This window comes from Triticum aestivum, chromosome 3B, assembly GCF_018294505.1.
Source record: "Triticum aestivum cultivar Chinese Spring chromosome 3B, IWGSC CS RefSeq v2.1, whole genome shotgun sequence".
In the NCBI taxonomy this organism is placed as follows: Eukaryota; Viridiplantae; Streptophyta; class Magnoliopsida; order Poales; family Poaceae; genus Triticum; species Triticum aestivum.
The window spans coordinates 816511629-816523569 of NC_057801.1; the positions used below are offsets into that span (position 1 = coordinate 816511629).

Sequence of the window (11941 nt, forward strand, 5' to 3'; positions counted from 1 at the left end):
AGGACGGAGTGCGACCATGATCATGACTAGTCACGGCGGCGGCGGCCTGCTTGTCGTTTCCTTTGCCATTGTTGCCGAGGCCCAGAAAATCTTGCTTGTAGCGACGGTGACAGCGAGAGGCAATGTGGCGGTCAAGGCCACACAGCTGGCAGGCCTGCGGGGCACCACAGGAGGAGCAGCAAGCAACCGGCTGGTTGCCACCCGTGATGGATGGCGCATTGCCACGCGAGGCCGGCTGTGAAGACGGTGCCGGCTTGCCACCTGAAGATGAAGACCGCTGAGGTTTGCCGCGAGTCGCGGCATTGGCGGAGGCGAACCCCGGCGAGACACGGCGTGCCTTGATGCGTTGTTCACGGCCAAGGAGTCGGGCATACAGCTCGCGAGGTGGAAGTGGATCATCACGGCCATGAACGTTCTCAACAAGATTGTCATAATCATCATCGAGCCCGTTAAGGACGAAAGTGGTGAACTCCTCATCCTGCAGAGGCTGGCCAACCGAGGCCAATGTGTCGGCGAGACCCCGCATTTTGTTGAAGTAGTCCGTGATGCTGAGGTCATCAAGCTTGGTCTCACCAAGCTCGGTGCGTATAGAATGAGCACGCGCCTGAGACTGCAAGGCGAAGCTGGTGTGAAGCGCCGCCCACGCCTCCCGGGATGTAGCAGCGAAGATGACCAGCGACGAGACGCTCGGAGTGAGCGAGGACTGGATGGCAGAGAGGATGGCCTGATCCTGGGCCACCCATGTATGATACGCCGGGTGATGAGGGGGCGGACACGGGATGGATCCGTCAACATAGCCCTCAAGATAGCGACTGCGCAGAAGAGGCAACACCTGGGCACGCCAGGACAGGTAGTTGTCCGGCGCGAGCTTCACCGGCAGCAGGTGCGAGAAATAGAACGGTGATGGCGCCGCGAGGTGGTGCGTAGAGACCCATCGACGGGGCTGTCTCGGGATCAGGAGCACCCGCCGAGTAGACGCCAGGAGCACCAGGAACGAGGGCGTCGGCACCGTAGTTTGCCGCGGCCCCGTAAGATGGTTGCGGCGGTGCGGCCACGAACCCGGACGGCGCGGGGTAGGACTGGCGCGGCGATGCCGCGTAGGGCTGCTGTGGCTGCGCCAGGTAGGGCTGCTGCAGTGGCAGCGCCGAGTAGGCCGGCGCCGACGGCGGCCCGTAGTGATGTGGCGAGGGGGCCGCATAGGGTTGGTGATGATGCAGCGCCGCGTAGGACGCCCCTGGCCAGGAGGACGGCGGCGGCTGAAGGGAGCCCTGGGCCACCGGCAGCGCGCCGTACGAGGCAGGAGCGACGCCAATGGGCGGCGGCGTGACCACGCCGTAGGGCGGCTGCGCGGCGACGCCATGAGACGGCGGCGCAGCAAACTCAGCAGAGGAATCCGCCAACGGATTCGATCCGATCGGGGACTCGATCGGCGGCAGGGCTCTGTGGGCCGCCGCAAGGGGCCGAGAGGCAAGGAACGGCGACATAGGAGCGAGGGCCGGCGCGATGGCGGTGGCAGCGACGGAAGTCGGCGCACCGGCAGCAGCGGTGGCGGGAGCAGCGGAAGACATCGAAACCCTAGTTTGATATCATGTAAAACATAATATGTTGGGAACTTACTCGAGACCCTAAACGGGGTGTGGCTCTTTCATTATATAGAGGTACCGAGAGGTACAATACAATGTTACAATATTAATACAGAGACTACGTATATATACAGTCTAACAAGGGATATAGGCCCGGATCTATCCCAGCCCGAGCTCGAGTAGTTCCTCAGTTTGTGGAACAGCATTGCGGAGGTGCAGCTGCGGCAATGGATTGCGGACAAGGTCCGTTGGGCGTGGGAGACCTCAGACGCTTTCTTAGTAAGATCAGCGTACGCCAGCGAATTCATCGGCCGCGAGCATGCTCCGCTGCGTTGCAAGTTCTTCAGCTGGTTGATTCTTAAAGACCTGGTTTCGACGTCGGATAGGCTGGCGCGGCGATGTTTGCCTCATCAGGACGCATGCCCCCTGTGTAATCAGAAACAATAGTCGATCGGCCATCTGCTTATCGCTTGCTGAAACATCACCGTCCACAAGTACTTAATCAGGATTTCAGATCTTCAATTTTTTTTTTCTTCACGAAACTTTGTTAGAAGGCGGGGAGCAAGTTCCTGACATGCATAAATAATGAGAATTAGTTCAGTTCATAGGGAAAAGTGTACCCGTGAACCACACAATGCACGGTTTATTACGGAATCGATGAAAGCTCAAACTCCATGGTCACACTACCTAGTTAGACTAGTATAATGCCCGTGCGTTGCCACGGGCTCTTGAAATATTTTGCTGGAATTATGTAAACATAATGCATGTAAAAAAAAGATAGCACAGGTATAATCAAGTAATAATTTAAGTCCACTTCACTTACATTGTAAACTGTTAATAAAAGGCAATTTGACAATGCATACATATAGTGCGATTTATATAAATGAATCGAACAGATGATTAAGGTCGTCTCAAAGGTCGAAGTTCATTTCTTCCTCGTATATTTGGGCGTGTTCGAACATCAAACGGGCACCCTGCATGCACCCCAAAATTCAACCATCTAGACAATATGTACTTCTTCAAATCCAGACCATATGTGGAGGAGAAATGTGCTTCTCCAGACTATCCGTCATTTTATCTCCAATACACGGTCCTAACACAAAAAACTCAACCCATGACGCACCATTCCCTTTTTCTGTTGAACCCATCCCTTCCCGCTCGGTTTCCTGCTGTAGCGGGACATTTCTCGCTAGAGCCCTCTTCTTTAAAACCAGATGATGCCCACCTCACCTCGCCATGGCGCCCTCCCACCTTCACATTGTATATCCCCCACGGACCACCAAGGAGTCCCCAGCCAACCGCCTACTCTCTGCCCTGATCCCCACCCCTTGTGTTCGTGCTGATCCACCACCGTCATAAAGGCAGATCCGATATATCCTGAGTCATTGCCACGTTGTAACATACAATCGAATAGCATGCATTACCGCAAAGTATTCTTGTGCCACTCTGTTCATTTTTTTATTAACTCTTGAACCGGCCGAGCAATTCGTTTATCCTTCTATCCTAAAATTTTCACCATGTTGCAACTGATATGCCACCGTGTTCATTGTTTCTACATTTAACCATATGTGATCCTTGATATCGTCATCTCCTTCTTTGTTTCTTCATCTAAAAAATACATGGATTTACAAACCTAAACTCCATAAGATCATAAGCTATACAATTAGCCAATAAAGGTCACCCCTTGTGAAAATTATATTATTGCTCTCCATGGAGTTATAATAGCACAGATATTTCAATTCTTGATGAAGAAAGAGACCACACACTTTTAATGAACAACTCTTGTTGAATCATTGGGGGTGAAAATTTTATGTATTTCAACTAAAGGAAACCACTATATCCTTTAGAAAAAAATACATGCCAGTATATTGGTAAGCACTATACTTCAATTCCCCAGCGGTCGAACATCATGTGCTATCTCTTTGGCATCCCAAAATAATAGTCAGAATCTGGCTGACCATCGAGTAGCACCATGTACTTGTTCCTTGATGTCCCTCTTTGAAAAACCAGATCAAAGTCTTCTTTTTCTCCTAGCATCATCGCCTATTCTGTTGGATACCTACTCCCTCATTCCTATGCTTAAGGCATAAATCTTCACTCACGCCCCCCAAGGAGTAGCAGGGCATTACTTTGAGGCAACCACGCCAATCAAAATAAACATGTCATCATCAACACTCAATATATACCAACCTTAACAGATTAAAGTATCCAACAAAAATGATGCACTAACAGACGCACTCACCTCATCCATACCCACCGCTCACAAAACATACTATATATATCCTTCAGGCGGAAGCAAACATTAGCATAAGAAATTAAGCTCATCAAAATATGAATAAAATCCTGCTTTGCATAAGCGTGTAGAAGATATGAAGCATGCACATCTGTATCTTCTTTGAGAATCATGTCCAAGATAAACCTGTAGCAACAAGGGCCGGGGACTCAGGTATTAAGCAAGATGTTCTGCAGTATGAAGTAATTATTCAGTTACCATTTCTGCGAATGCATAGAAAATATGTTGCAGGCCAAACACGGAACAAAGCATGATCAACCAAGGTCAAAACCGGCATCTGCCATGAAATCAATTAATCCAGTTATGCAGTCAAATACAACTGTCAGTCAATTAAGCGAAGCTACAGTCCATTCAAGCTAAAAAATAATAAAATTCGTAAACCCCACTTCGTTGAGATTGGGAACTCTAATTGAGGGCAAGATCCAAATCCCTTAATTAGCAAGTACATGCATCACATCCCAATCCATGTCTGCATCGAAATTGAGGTCAAACCTACTCTTTGCTACTTGACAGATTGGTGGAGAGTAGAAGCAACCCAGCAGCGAATGGAAAATAGCAGCACCGAACAATATGCTCGTCGCACATGATCACAAAGCATGGCCGACAGTTCGAGTAGTCTAAGGTGATGATATATGAAATTAAGAATAATATAGAGCAATTATAATGCCTTGGGTATAACATCCAAACTATCCCCAAAACTTTAACTCTGAAAGCATTAAATGAAGTTGTGGAAGAATACGTAAACTGCACTAAGTAGACAAATTACCATCAGACTACACCGTGATTAATCCAAACATGAGACATGAACTTCAGTTTTGCAGGGAAAACCTGAGACTAAAATGATTCGTTAGTACACATGCCATTGCAAACCTAGCTAGATCCCTTCCCTGTAGTTAATGCCATCTAGACTCAAAGTAGCATTAACAGAGCAGAGCTCTAAACAGCAGAGCTCCACCAAGTGGTGGTTCATATTTATACTGTATAGGATATCCACAAGGACTTCTGCAACCGTAATATAGGCAAACAAATTTTTGTTGGTATCTGAAATCACCAGGTTATCAATATAACTACAACAACAAGAAGTTACCAAATATCATGAATTAGAGCCAAAGGGAAACCTACTTTGCAGAAAAATCTTCAGACTCCAAGCTCTCCTTATGAGGAATAGAGGGGTTAAGAGTCCTGCTTATGTTGTATCAAAAAAGCATTAGCGACCAACCAAGTACAACAACAGTAAAAATATATTAGAGAGGATAAACACAAACCTTCTTTTAGCACCAGCTTGATATACTTCACTGTCATCGTGAGTACATGTGTCAGGCGAACTGCAAATACAGAAACCATGGACCAGATCATGAAACGATGAACAGATGGACACAACACGATATCAGACGTGTATATGGATCTAGTGATCAACTTACGATCTTTTAGGACCGATTTTCTTTTTTGGTCCCTTGGAGGTAGACTTTCCATCGTCACAAGAGCTTTTAGATGCACTGTAATACGAGGGTACGAATGAGAGAAATGCAAAGAGCAAGAATACATTAGAAATCAGAAGCACACGGTCAGTAAACTTACAACAGTTCAGGGCAGACATCGATGTTAGTGCAGTTCGCCTCGACCACGGAGGCCTGGACAGAGACGGCCTTGGACTCGCCAACCATGGACTTGGCAGAGACGCCCTGCGGCTTCAGCAGGGTGGGATGGTCGGCCACTCCCTGCACCAGCCCCGCGGTGGGGTTTCCTACGACGCCAGAGATGCCCTGTGCCAACCCCAAGGTAGGGTTTCCTGCGACGCCAAAGACGCCCTGTGCGACGCCGGCGAACAACTTCAGTTTGCCGCGTTGCCACGGACCACGGAGGCCTGGACAGAGACGGCCTTGGACTCGCCAACCATGGACTTGGCAGAGACGCCCTGCGGCTTCAGCAGGGTGGGATGGTCGGCCACTCCCTGCACCAGCCCCGCGGTGGGGTTTCCTACGACGCCAGAGATGCCCTGTGCCAACCCCAAGGTAGGGTTTCCTGCGACGCCAAAGACGCCCTGTGCGACGCCGGCGAACAACTTCAGTTTGCCGCGTTGCCACGGGCTCTTGCGTTGTGGAACCGGCAGCATCGGCACCTCCACCAGGAGACCCGACCATGGAGGAAAACGAGGAGAAGGCCGGGGTGAGCTCCTCCATGGAACCGGCAGCGTCGGTTGTGGCCACGGCCAGATCCGTGGAGAATGGCAATGGCCGAATCACGAAGGATCCCGCACCAGCTGCTCCACCACGCCGTCCAGCCGCTCGTCGTTGGTCTGCGGCATCAGCTTCTTCCCCCGGAACAGGACCGACTCCACCCCCCGCTCCGCCATGGCCGCCTCCGTCGTCGCTCCGGCGGTGATGCCGTTACCCTGAGGACAGGAACAATTGGGACAGTAAGCTTTGGTTGACTCACATTTCACAGTGTTAATAATAATTCAGCAGCCGTGAAGAAAATTACAGTACAAGATAAATTATTTACCTGGATGCGGATGTAGTTGGTTGCTCCGTTCTCTCTGAACGCCATTGATACGGCTTGGTCCACCTGAAAAGCACAGACACCCACGGTTCTGTTTAGCCCCGCGTACGTGACGATGGTACGATTATTTTTTGACAAACTGCAGCAGGTGCTGCTTTTCATTCATTAAGAGGGAAACGACAGGTTACAGGGCAGGAACGTAATCAGGTGGCATAACTACAAAAATGAAGGAAAAATACTAAGAACTAATTACAGATGTATAGAAACATGGTAGCTCACATGTCGACTATTCAATCCATTTCACTCCTTTGATGCCTGTGTGCAGCAAGGTTCTGCGTTTGTCTTTTAATCTGAAGAAGGGCCTGCTGTGCCACTCATGTTGATTCTGGATACTCTTTGTCAATTTTGATCTTTACTCTACCATCTTAAACCCTGTTAATTATTGCATTCATAGAGACTGCTTAATTATGGCAGTTGATCCCTTTGCACAAACCGCTGTTGCTATTCAACAACAACAACAAGATATCAGGGAGTCATCCTGATGGAATGTGAAATCCAAGCATGGCCAACCAGCCCCAGGATCAGCATGACTAACCTACCTACAGGAAGGAACGCATGCGAGGGCGCACAATGGACTGTGCGCCGTCGACATAGATGGTGGTGCCTGTCATGAAGCGGGAGTCGTCGCCGACCAGGTACAGCACCGTGGAAGCGAGGTCCTTGCCCGGGTCCAGCCACCGCCGCAGCGGCATCACCTCCACGAAGAACATCATGGTCATGTATGCATTCAGGATTTCCGTGAGCAATCATTCAGGCTTTTTTGGTAACAGGAAAGCAGGCTTACTCTGACGAGCTGGTGAACGGCGCCTAAACTTGTGCCGTATGCCGCAGCCCCCGGATACAATCCTCTCTCGGCGCCGATGATCTGGGTCAAGCAAACCACGGAGCCGCCCGACTGCGCATCCCGGAACCGCTTCGCTATCGCCTTTATCAGGAGCCAAGGTGTGATTACATTGACTTTCATGGTCTTGTTGTACTCATCTTCAGTCACGCTGAGGCAATCTTGCACTTCCCCTGCTCATACAGTAGCCAAATACAATTGCATGGACGAAATTACTGGATGATAAGCTGACTGAAATATTCAGAGAAGAATTGAGCAATCATTTAGGTTGGTGATTAGTCGGGCTTGGGCATGTGTGAAAAAATTCTGTCGGATGGAAAATTGGGCATGTGTATCAGTGTCTGTCAGTAGTATGTGCATACCCTCGAAGGAGCAGCAGTTGACAAGGGCATGGAGCCTGCCGTCCCCGAAGCAGCGCCACGCCGCGTCCACCGCGGCGCCGACGGCTGCCTCGTCGCAGGCCGCCAAGTCCAGCCCAACCACCACGATGGCCGCCGCCCCTTGGGCCGCGCCTCCTCCGCCGTCGCGGCCAGGGCGCCCTCGTCGCCCACCAGGACCAGCCTGTGTGTGTGCGCGCGCGCTTAGATTCAGAACCCAACGACAGGAAGAAGAAGGGGAAAAGTGAGAGGGAGTACCTGCAGCCGTGCCTGGCGAAGCCAACGGCGACCCCCCGCGAGACGGCGTCGCCGCCGCCGTTGCAGGCGAGCAGCACCCGCTTCGCTTAGGCGGTGTCGGCGGCTATCCCCTTTCCCCTTCTTCTTCCCTTCTCTGCACGTGAAGAGTTATAGCAAGACAAGAATTACCCAGCCATAGCAGGCCGGGAAGTCGAACGCCTCGGCCTCGACGACATCGGCGCGGGAGAAGACGAACGCCCCGCACGCGGCCGCGCAGACCTGCCAGAGCGGGAAGTGGAACGACTCGGCCTCGACGGCGCCGGCGCGGGAGAAGACGAACGGAGGCGATGGTGACGTCTTGAGGAGGAGGATGGAGAGGGCATGAGGGGGGGGGGCGGTCAGATCGGGGATTGGGGTCCGGCGGCGAGTGCGGCTGGAGGCAGGGAGACGAGGGGAAGCTAGGGTTCGAGGGAGGGAGGGAGACCGGTGGGGTGGGCAGGGGGTGGGAGGGGACGAAAAAACCGGCGAAAAAAAACCAACGAAAAAAATCAGACGAAAATGGTGGGACGAAAATGGTGGGACGAAAATAAAACCCGGAACGCGACCTACCAACTGAGACATTAGGAGTAGAGACTAGATCTAGGATGGTGCCAGACGGATCGGGCAAGCGAAGCTAAGCACTGGACCCCCAAAACCCCGCCGTAAGAGAGAGAAGCCGGAACCGAAACTGAAACGAGCTCGAGCCTCGCCTAGCGCATGAAGAACAACAAACTGTACGACCAAGCTAGCGACACTCCATCATATTTCACATTCGAAGCCGGCAACACTCATAGGAGAAAAATCAGAGTTGGGAATGCCAAACGTGCCTAGTTTCCAAAATTGTGCCTTTGAGGTGTTCAACAAGATGCAATAATTTGACTTAATATAATTTGTTTGTAGACATTAATACATTTTTTCATAAACTTGGTCAAACATAAAGAAATTTGACATAGAACAAAACTAAACCTTGAATGAATTTAGAACCAAAATACTTGATAGTGTTATACGAAGCATCATCACTTGCATGAAATGTACCATTAGTTTCTTTCCAAAAATACATTACATTGGGATGGCAAATAAAAAAATACTGCTATTTGCAAGAAGCTCATGCCGGGTCCATGGCAAAGAAGAAAGTCCTCAAAATCTATCCAACCTGTGGAGTAGGGTGGGGTGTCGTCTGTCAAGTTGGATTGGCCCACCTATGTCGGGTCCATGGAACACGGGCACATGTCTCAGTGTTTCTTTAGTCATCTTCCGTGCCACCACCATCTGGAAACATTTGCGAACTTTTTCTTTTGCGGGGAAAATATATAAAAAAATCTGTACTATAAATGGTCATATTTTGTTTATAAAGTTGATAAAAATTTATAAAATTAACTTCAACAAAAATAAATTGTATGCACTATATTTTGGCCAAGATGGAGTAAGAACTAAGAACTAAGAAGCGTCACCATGTTTTTGAATTGTATATTCCATTCAAAAAATAACCAAAATGACATATGGATGGCAACTGTTGGTGAAAAATTCATGTTGGAGAAGCGGTGGGTCGGGGTGCGGCCTTAAGTAATTATTTATATTTTAAAGATAATATATCAGAAAATAATAGGTTTAGTTGTCAACTATTGTAAACTTTGTGACTACTCAATCTCATGATATTGTTAACAAAATTATTTTTCATATTGAGTCTTTAGTTTGTTGTTGAAATATGGAAAATGCACGTATTTTTTAGTGCAATATGATGATTTCATAAGTAGCAATACAATGTGGGAAAAGACTCTTTTGCGGTCAATCGCTCCAGCGAGCGAATCCTTTTCCACGGCAACATCCGCGTATGAAGTGGGACCCAACACATTCAATTGATAAGCCATGTCAAAAGTCTGCCTCCGCAAATTCAATTGATGGGGCCCAGTGTCCCCTACCATAAATCTCTCAGGCCCCGTGATTTCAACCGGTGGTGGGGGTGGGCTGCGTCATTTAATTAAGCCTCATCCAGTTTTATTGAAGGAAACTTTACTTTGTTTAGGCTGCTGTCCGAAATCAGGGGTTGGAACGAGCGCGCGCGGAATAGAATCAGGCTTCAATGTGTTCACTTATTGAAAGGTGATCATTTAGTATAGTAGCAGGTTTGGCTTAAATACAATTTTATTTAGTGAGCATTAATAGTCCATATCAAGCAATAATTCACAATAACTCTTTCCTAATAAATGGTGCATCCATAAATAACAAGCAATAATCGGCAATAATTCTTTCTTGATAGAAAATGTGTCCATATCAATCAATAATCAACAATAATTTTTCCTAAAAAATGCACTTTTATAGTGTCTTTCTACTAGTTTTTGATGCCACGTAGTTCTGTACCCTTATGACAATATTATATATTGTCCCTTTGCTTTGGTTGGAATGTATCATGCAAGAATGGACGGAAGGTCTGCCACTGCTTGTTTACTAGTGATGCTTGTGTTGTTCGGAAGCACTACATCTGGAGGTATGTTCTCTCTTTTGTTGTTTATGTAGAGTTCCTAGGGCATATATTATTGCAAGAAAGAACATTGAAAAATATAAATAAGATTTCAAGATCGTATCATCAAGAGTTTTCTCAAATAGTATGTTGATGCACATTTTGCGTATGTCATTTACGATTTGGAGATCATACTACTTTTATGTAGCCTTGTAAGAAACATGTCATTACAATCAATGGCTCGCCTTTATGATATACTTTTATGTACGCAGAGAAATGCGCGGTGGTTCAATTTCCTCTCGTGATCTGCAACAATCTAGCATGCAAGCATGAATGTTTGTTTTGGGGCCAAGGCAAGAAGGTTCGCGGATTCTGGTGCAATCGGATGCTCCCTGCAACTGCAATATTTGCTGGGCGAATTAACTTAATTGATATGGTAAACACAATTAATGTTATCAATAAAGAATTCATAACTTTTTATCCCTGATCATCCATTTATGCATGGGATTGTATTCTTGCGGGGGCACCATGGGAAGCAGAATCTTAATCTATATTGCATCATGGACAAACTTCCTAAAGATGAATATCATATAGTTGTGAACAAATATAGCGAACGAAACTGATATGTACATTAGTTCTATTTAGCAAGCAGACTTCTGTATTGAAAAAAAATTAAAAAAAATTCGCCCTCGTTTGGGAAGAGGAAGTCATCATCTAGTGTGTCGCCTGCAAATGTGGCATAAACCAAGTCACTGAAGGAAATATTCCCTAGAGGCAATAATAACTTATTATTTATTTCCTTATATCATGATGAATGTTTATTATTCATGCTAGAATTGTATTACCCAGAAACATAATACATGTGTGAATACATAGACAAACATAGTGTCACTAGTATGCCTCTACTTGACTAGCTCGTGAATCAAAGATGGTTAAGTTTCCTAACCATAGACATGAGTTGTCATTTGATTAACGGGATCACATCATTAGTAGAATGATGTGATTGACTTGACCTATTCCGTTAGCTTAGCACTTGATCGTTTAGTATGTTGCTATTGCTTTCTTCATGACTTATACATGTTCCTATGACTATGAGATTATGTAACTCCCGCTTACCGGAGGAACACTTTGTGTGCTACCAACCGTCACAACGTAACTGGGTGATTATAAAGGTGCTCTACAGGTGTCTCCAAAGGTACTTGTTGAGTTGACGTATTTCGAGATTAGGATTTGTCACTCCTATTGTAGGAGAAGTATCTTTGGGCCCACTCGGTAATGCACATCACTATAAGCCTTGCAAGCATTGCAACTAATTAGTTATTGAGATACCGACGATTGAATCTCGGGCAAGTAACATACCGATGACAAAGGGAACATTATGCGGTTTGGCCGATAAAGATCTTCGTAGAATATGTAGGAGCCAATATGAGCATCCCGGTTCCGTTATTGGTTATTTACCAGAGATGTGTCTCGGTCATGTCTACATAGTTCTCAAACCCGTAGGGTCCGCACGCTTAAAGTTAGATGACAGTTATATTATGAGTTTATGTGTTT

General features: G+C 47.4%; 1 protein-coding gene and 1 pseudogene across 16 annotated transcripts; both read right to left on the minus strand.

Annotated features, from left to right (window-relative positions):
• Nucleotides 1–3246: 3246 nt before the first annotated feature.
• Nucleotides 3247–6200, minus strand: LOC123072630 (uncharacterized). Of its 16 annotated transcripts, XR_006435280.1 has the most exons (8): nt 5918–6200; nt 5455–5684; nt 5298–5372; nt 5142–5201; nt 4999–5058; nt 4643–4704; nt 4075–4153; nt 3247–4002 (listed from the first exon to the last, which is right to left on the minus strand). XR_006435280.1 is itself a non-coding variant. In XM_044496223.1 (7 exons), exons 1-7 carry the CDS (start codon nt 5987–5989, stop codon nt 3678–3680), a joined length of 678 nt encoding a protein of 225 aa, XP_044352158.1. In that variant the 5' UTR covers nt 5990–6200; the 3' UTR covers nt 3247–3677. The 16 variants fall into 16 exon arrangements, 13 of the variants coding, with proteins under 13 accessions (XP_044352158.1, XP_044352156.1, XP_044352167.1 ...); XR_006435281.1 differs by lacking the exon at nt 4643–4704; XR_006435279.1 differs by having other exon boundaries at nt 4075–4710.
• A 512-nt stretch (nt 6201–6712) lies between these two features.
• LOC123068000 (uncharacterized oxidoreductase MT1753.1-like) lies at nt 6713–8058 on the minus strand (annotated as a pseudogene).
• Nucleotides 8059–11941: the final 3883 nt, after the last annotated feature.

Coding starts and splice junctions, on each gene's coding strand:
- LOC123072630 (XM_044496221.1), bottom strand. CDS start 5,989: ATGCTGCCGGTTCCACAACGCAAGAGCCCGTGGCAACGCGGCAAACTG. Junction 5,202..5,297: donor AAAATCGGTCCTAAAAGATC/GTAAGTTGATCA, acceptor CTGTATTTGCAG/TTCGCCTGACACATGTACTC. Junction 4,003..4,998: donor TCTGAAGATTTTTCTGCAAA/GTAGGTTTCCCT, acceptor TTGTTGCTACAG/GTTTATCTTGGACATGATTC.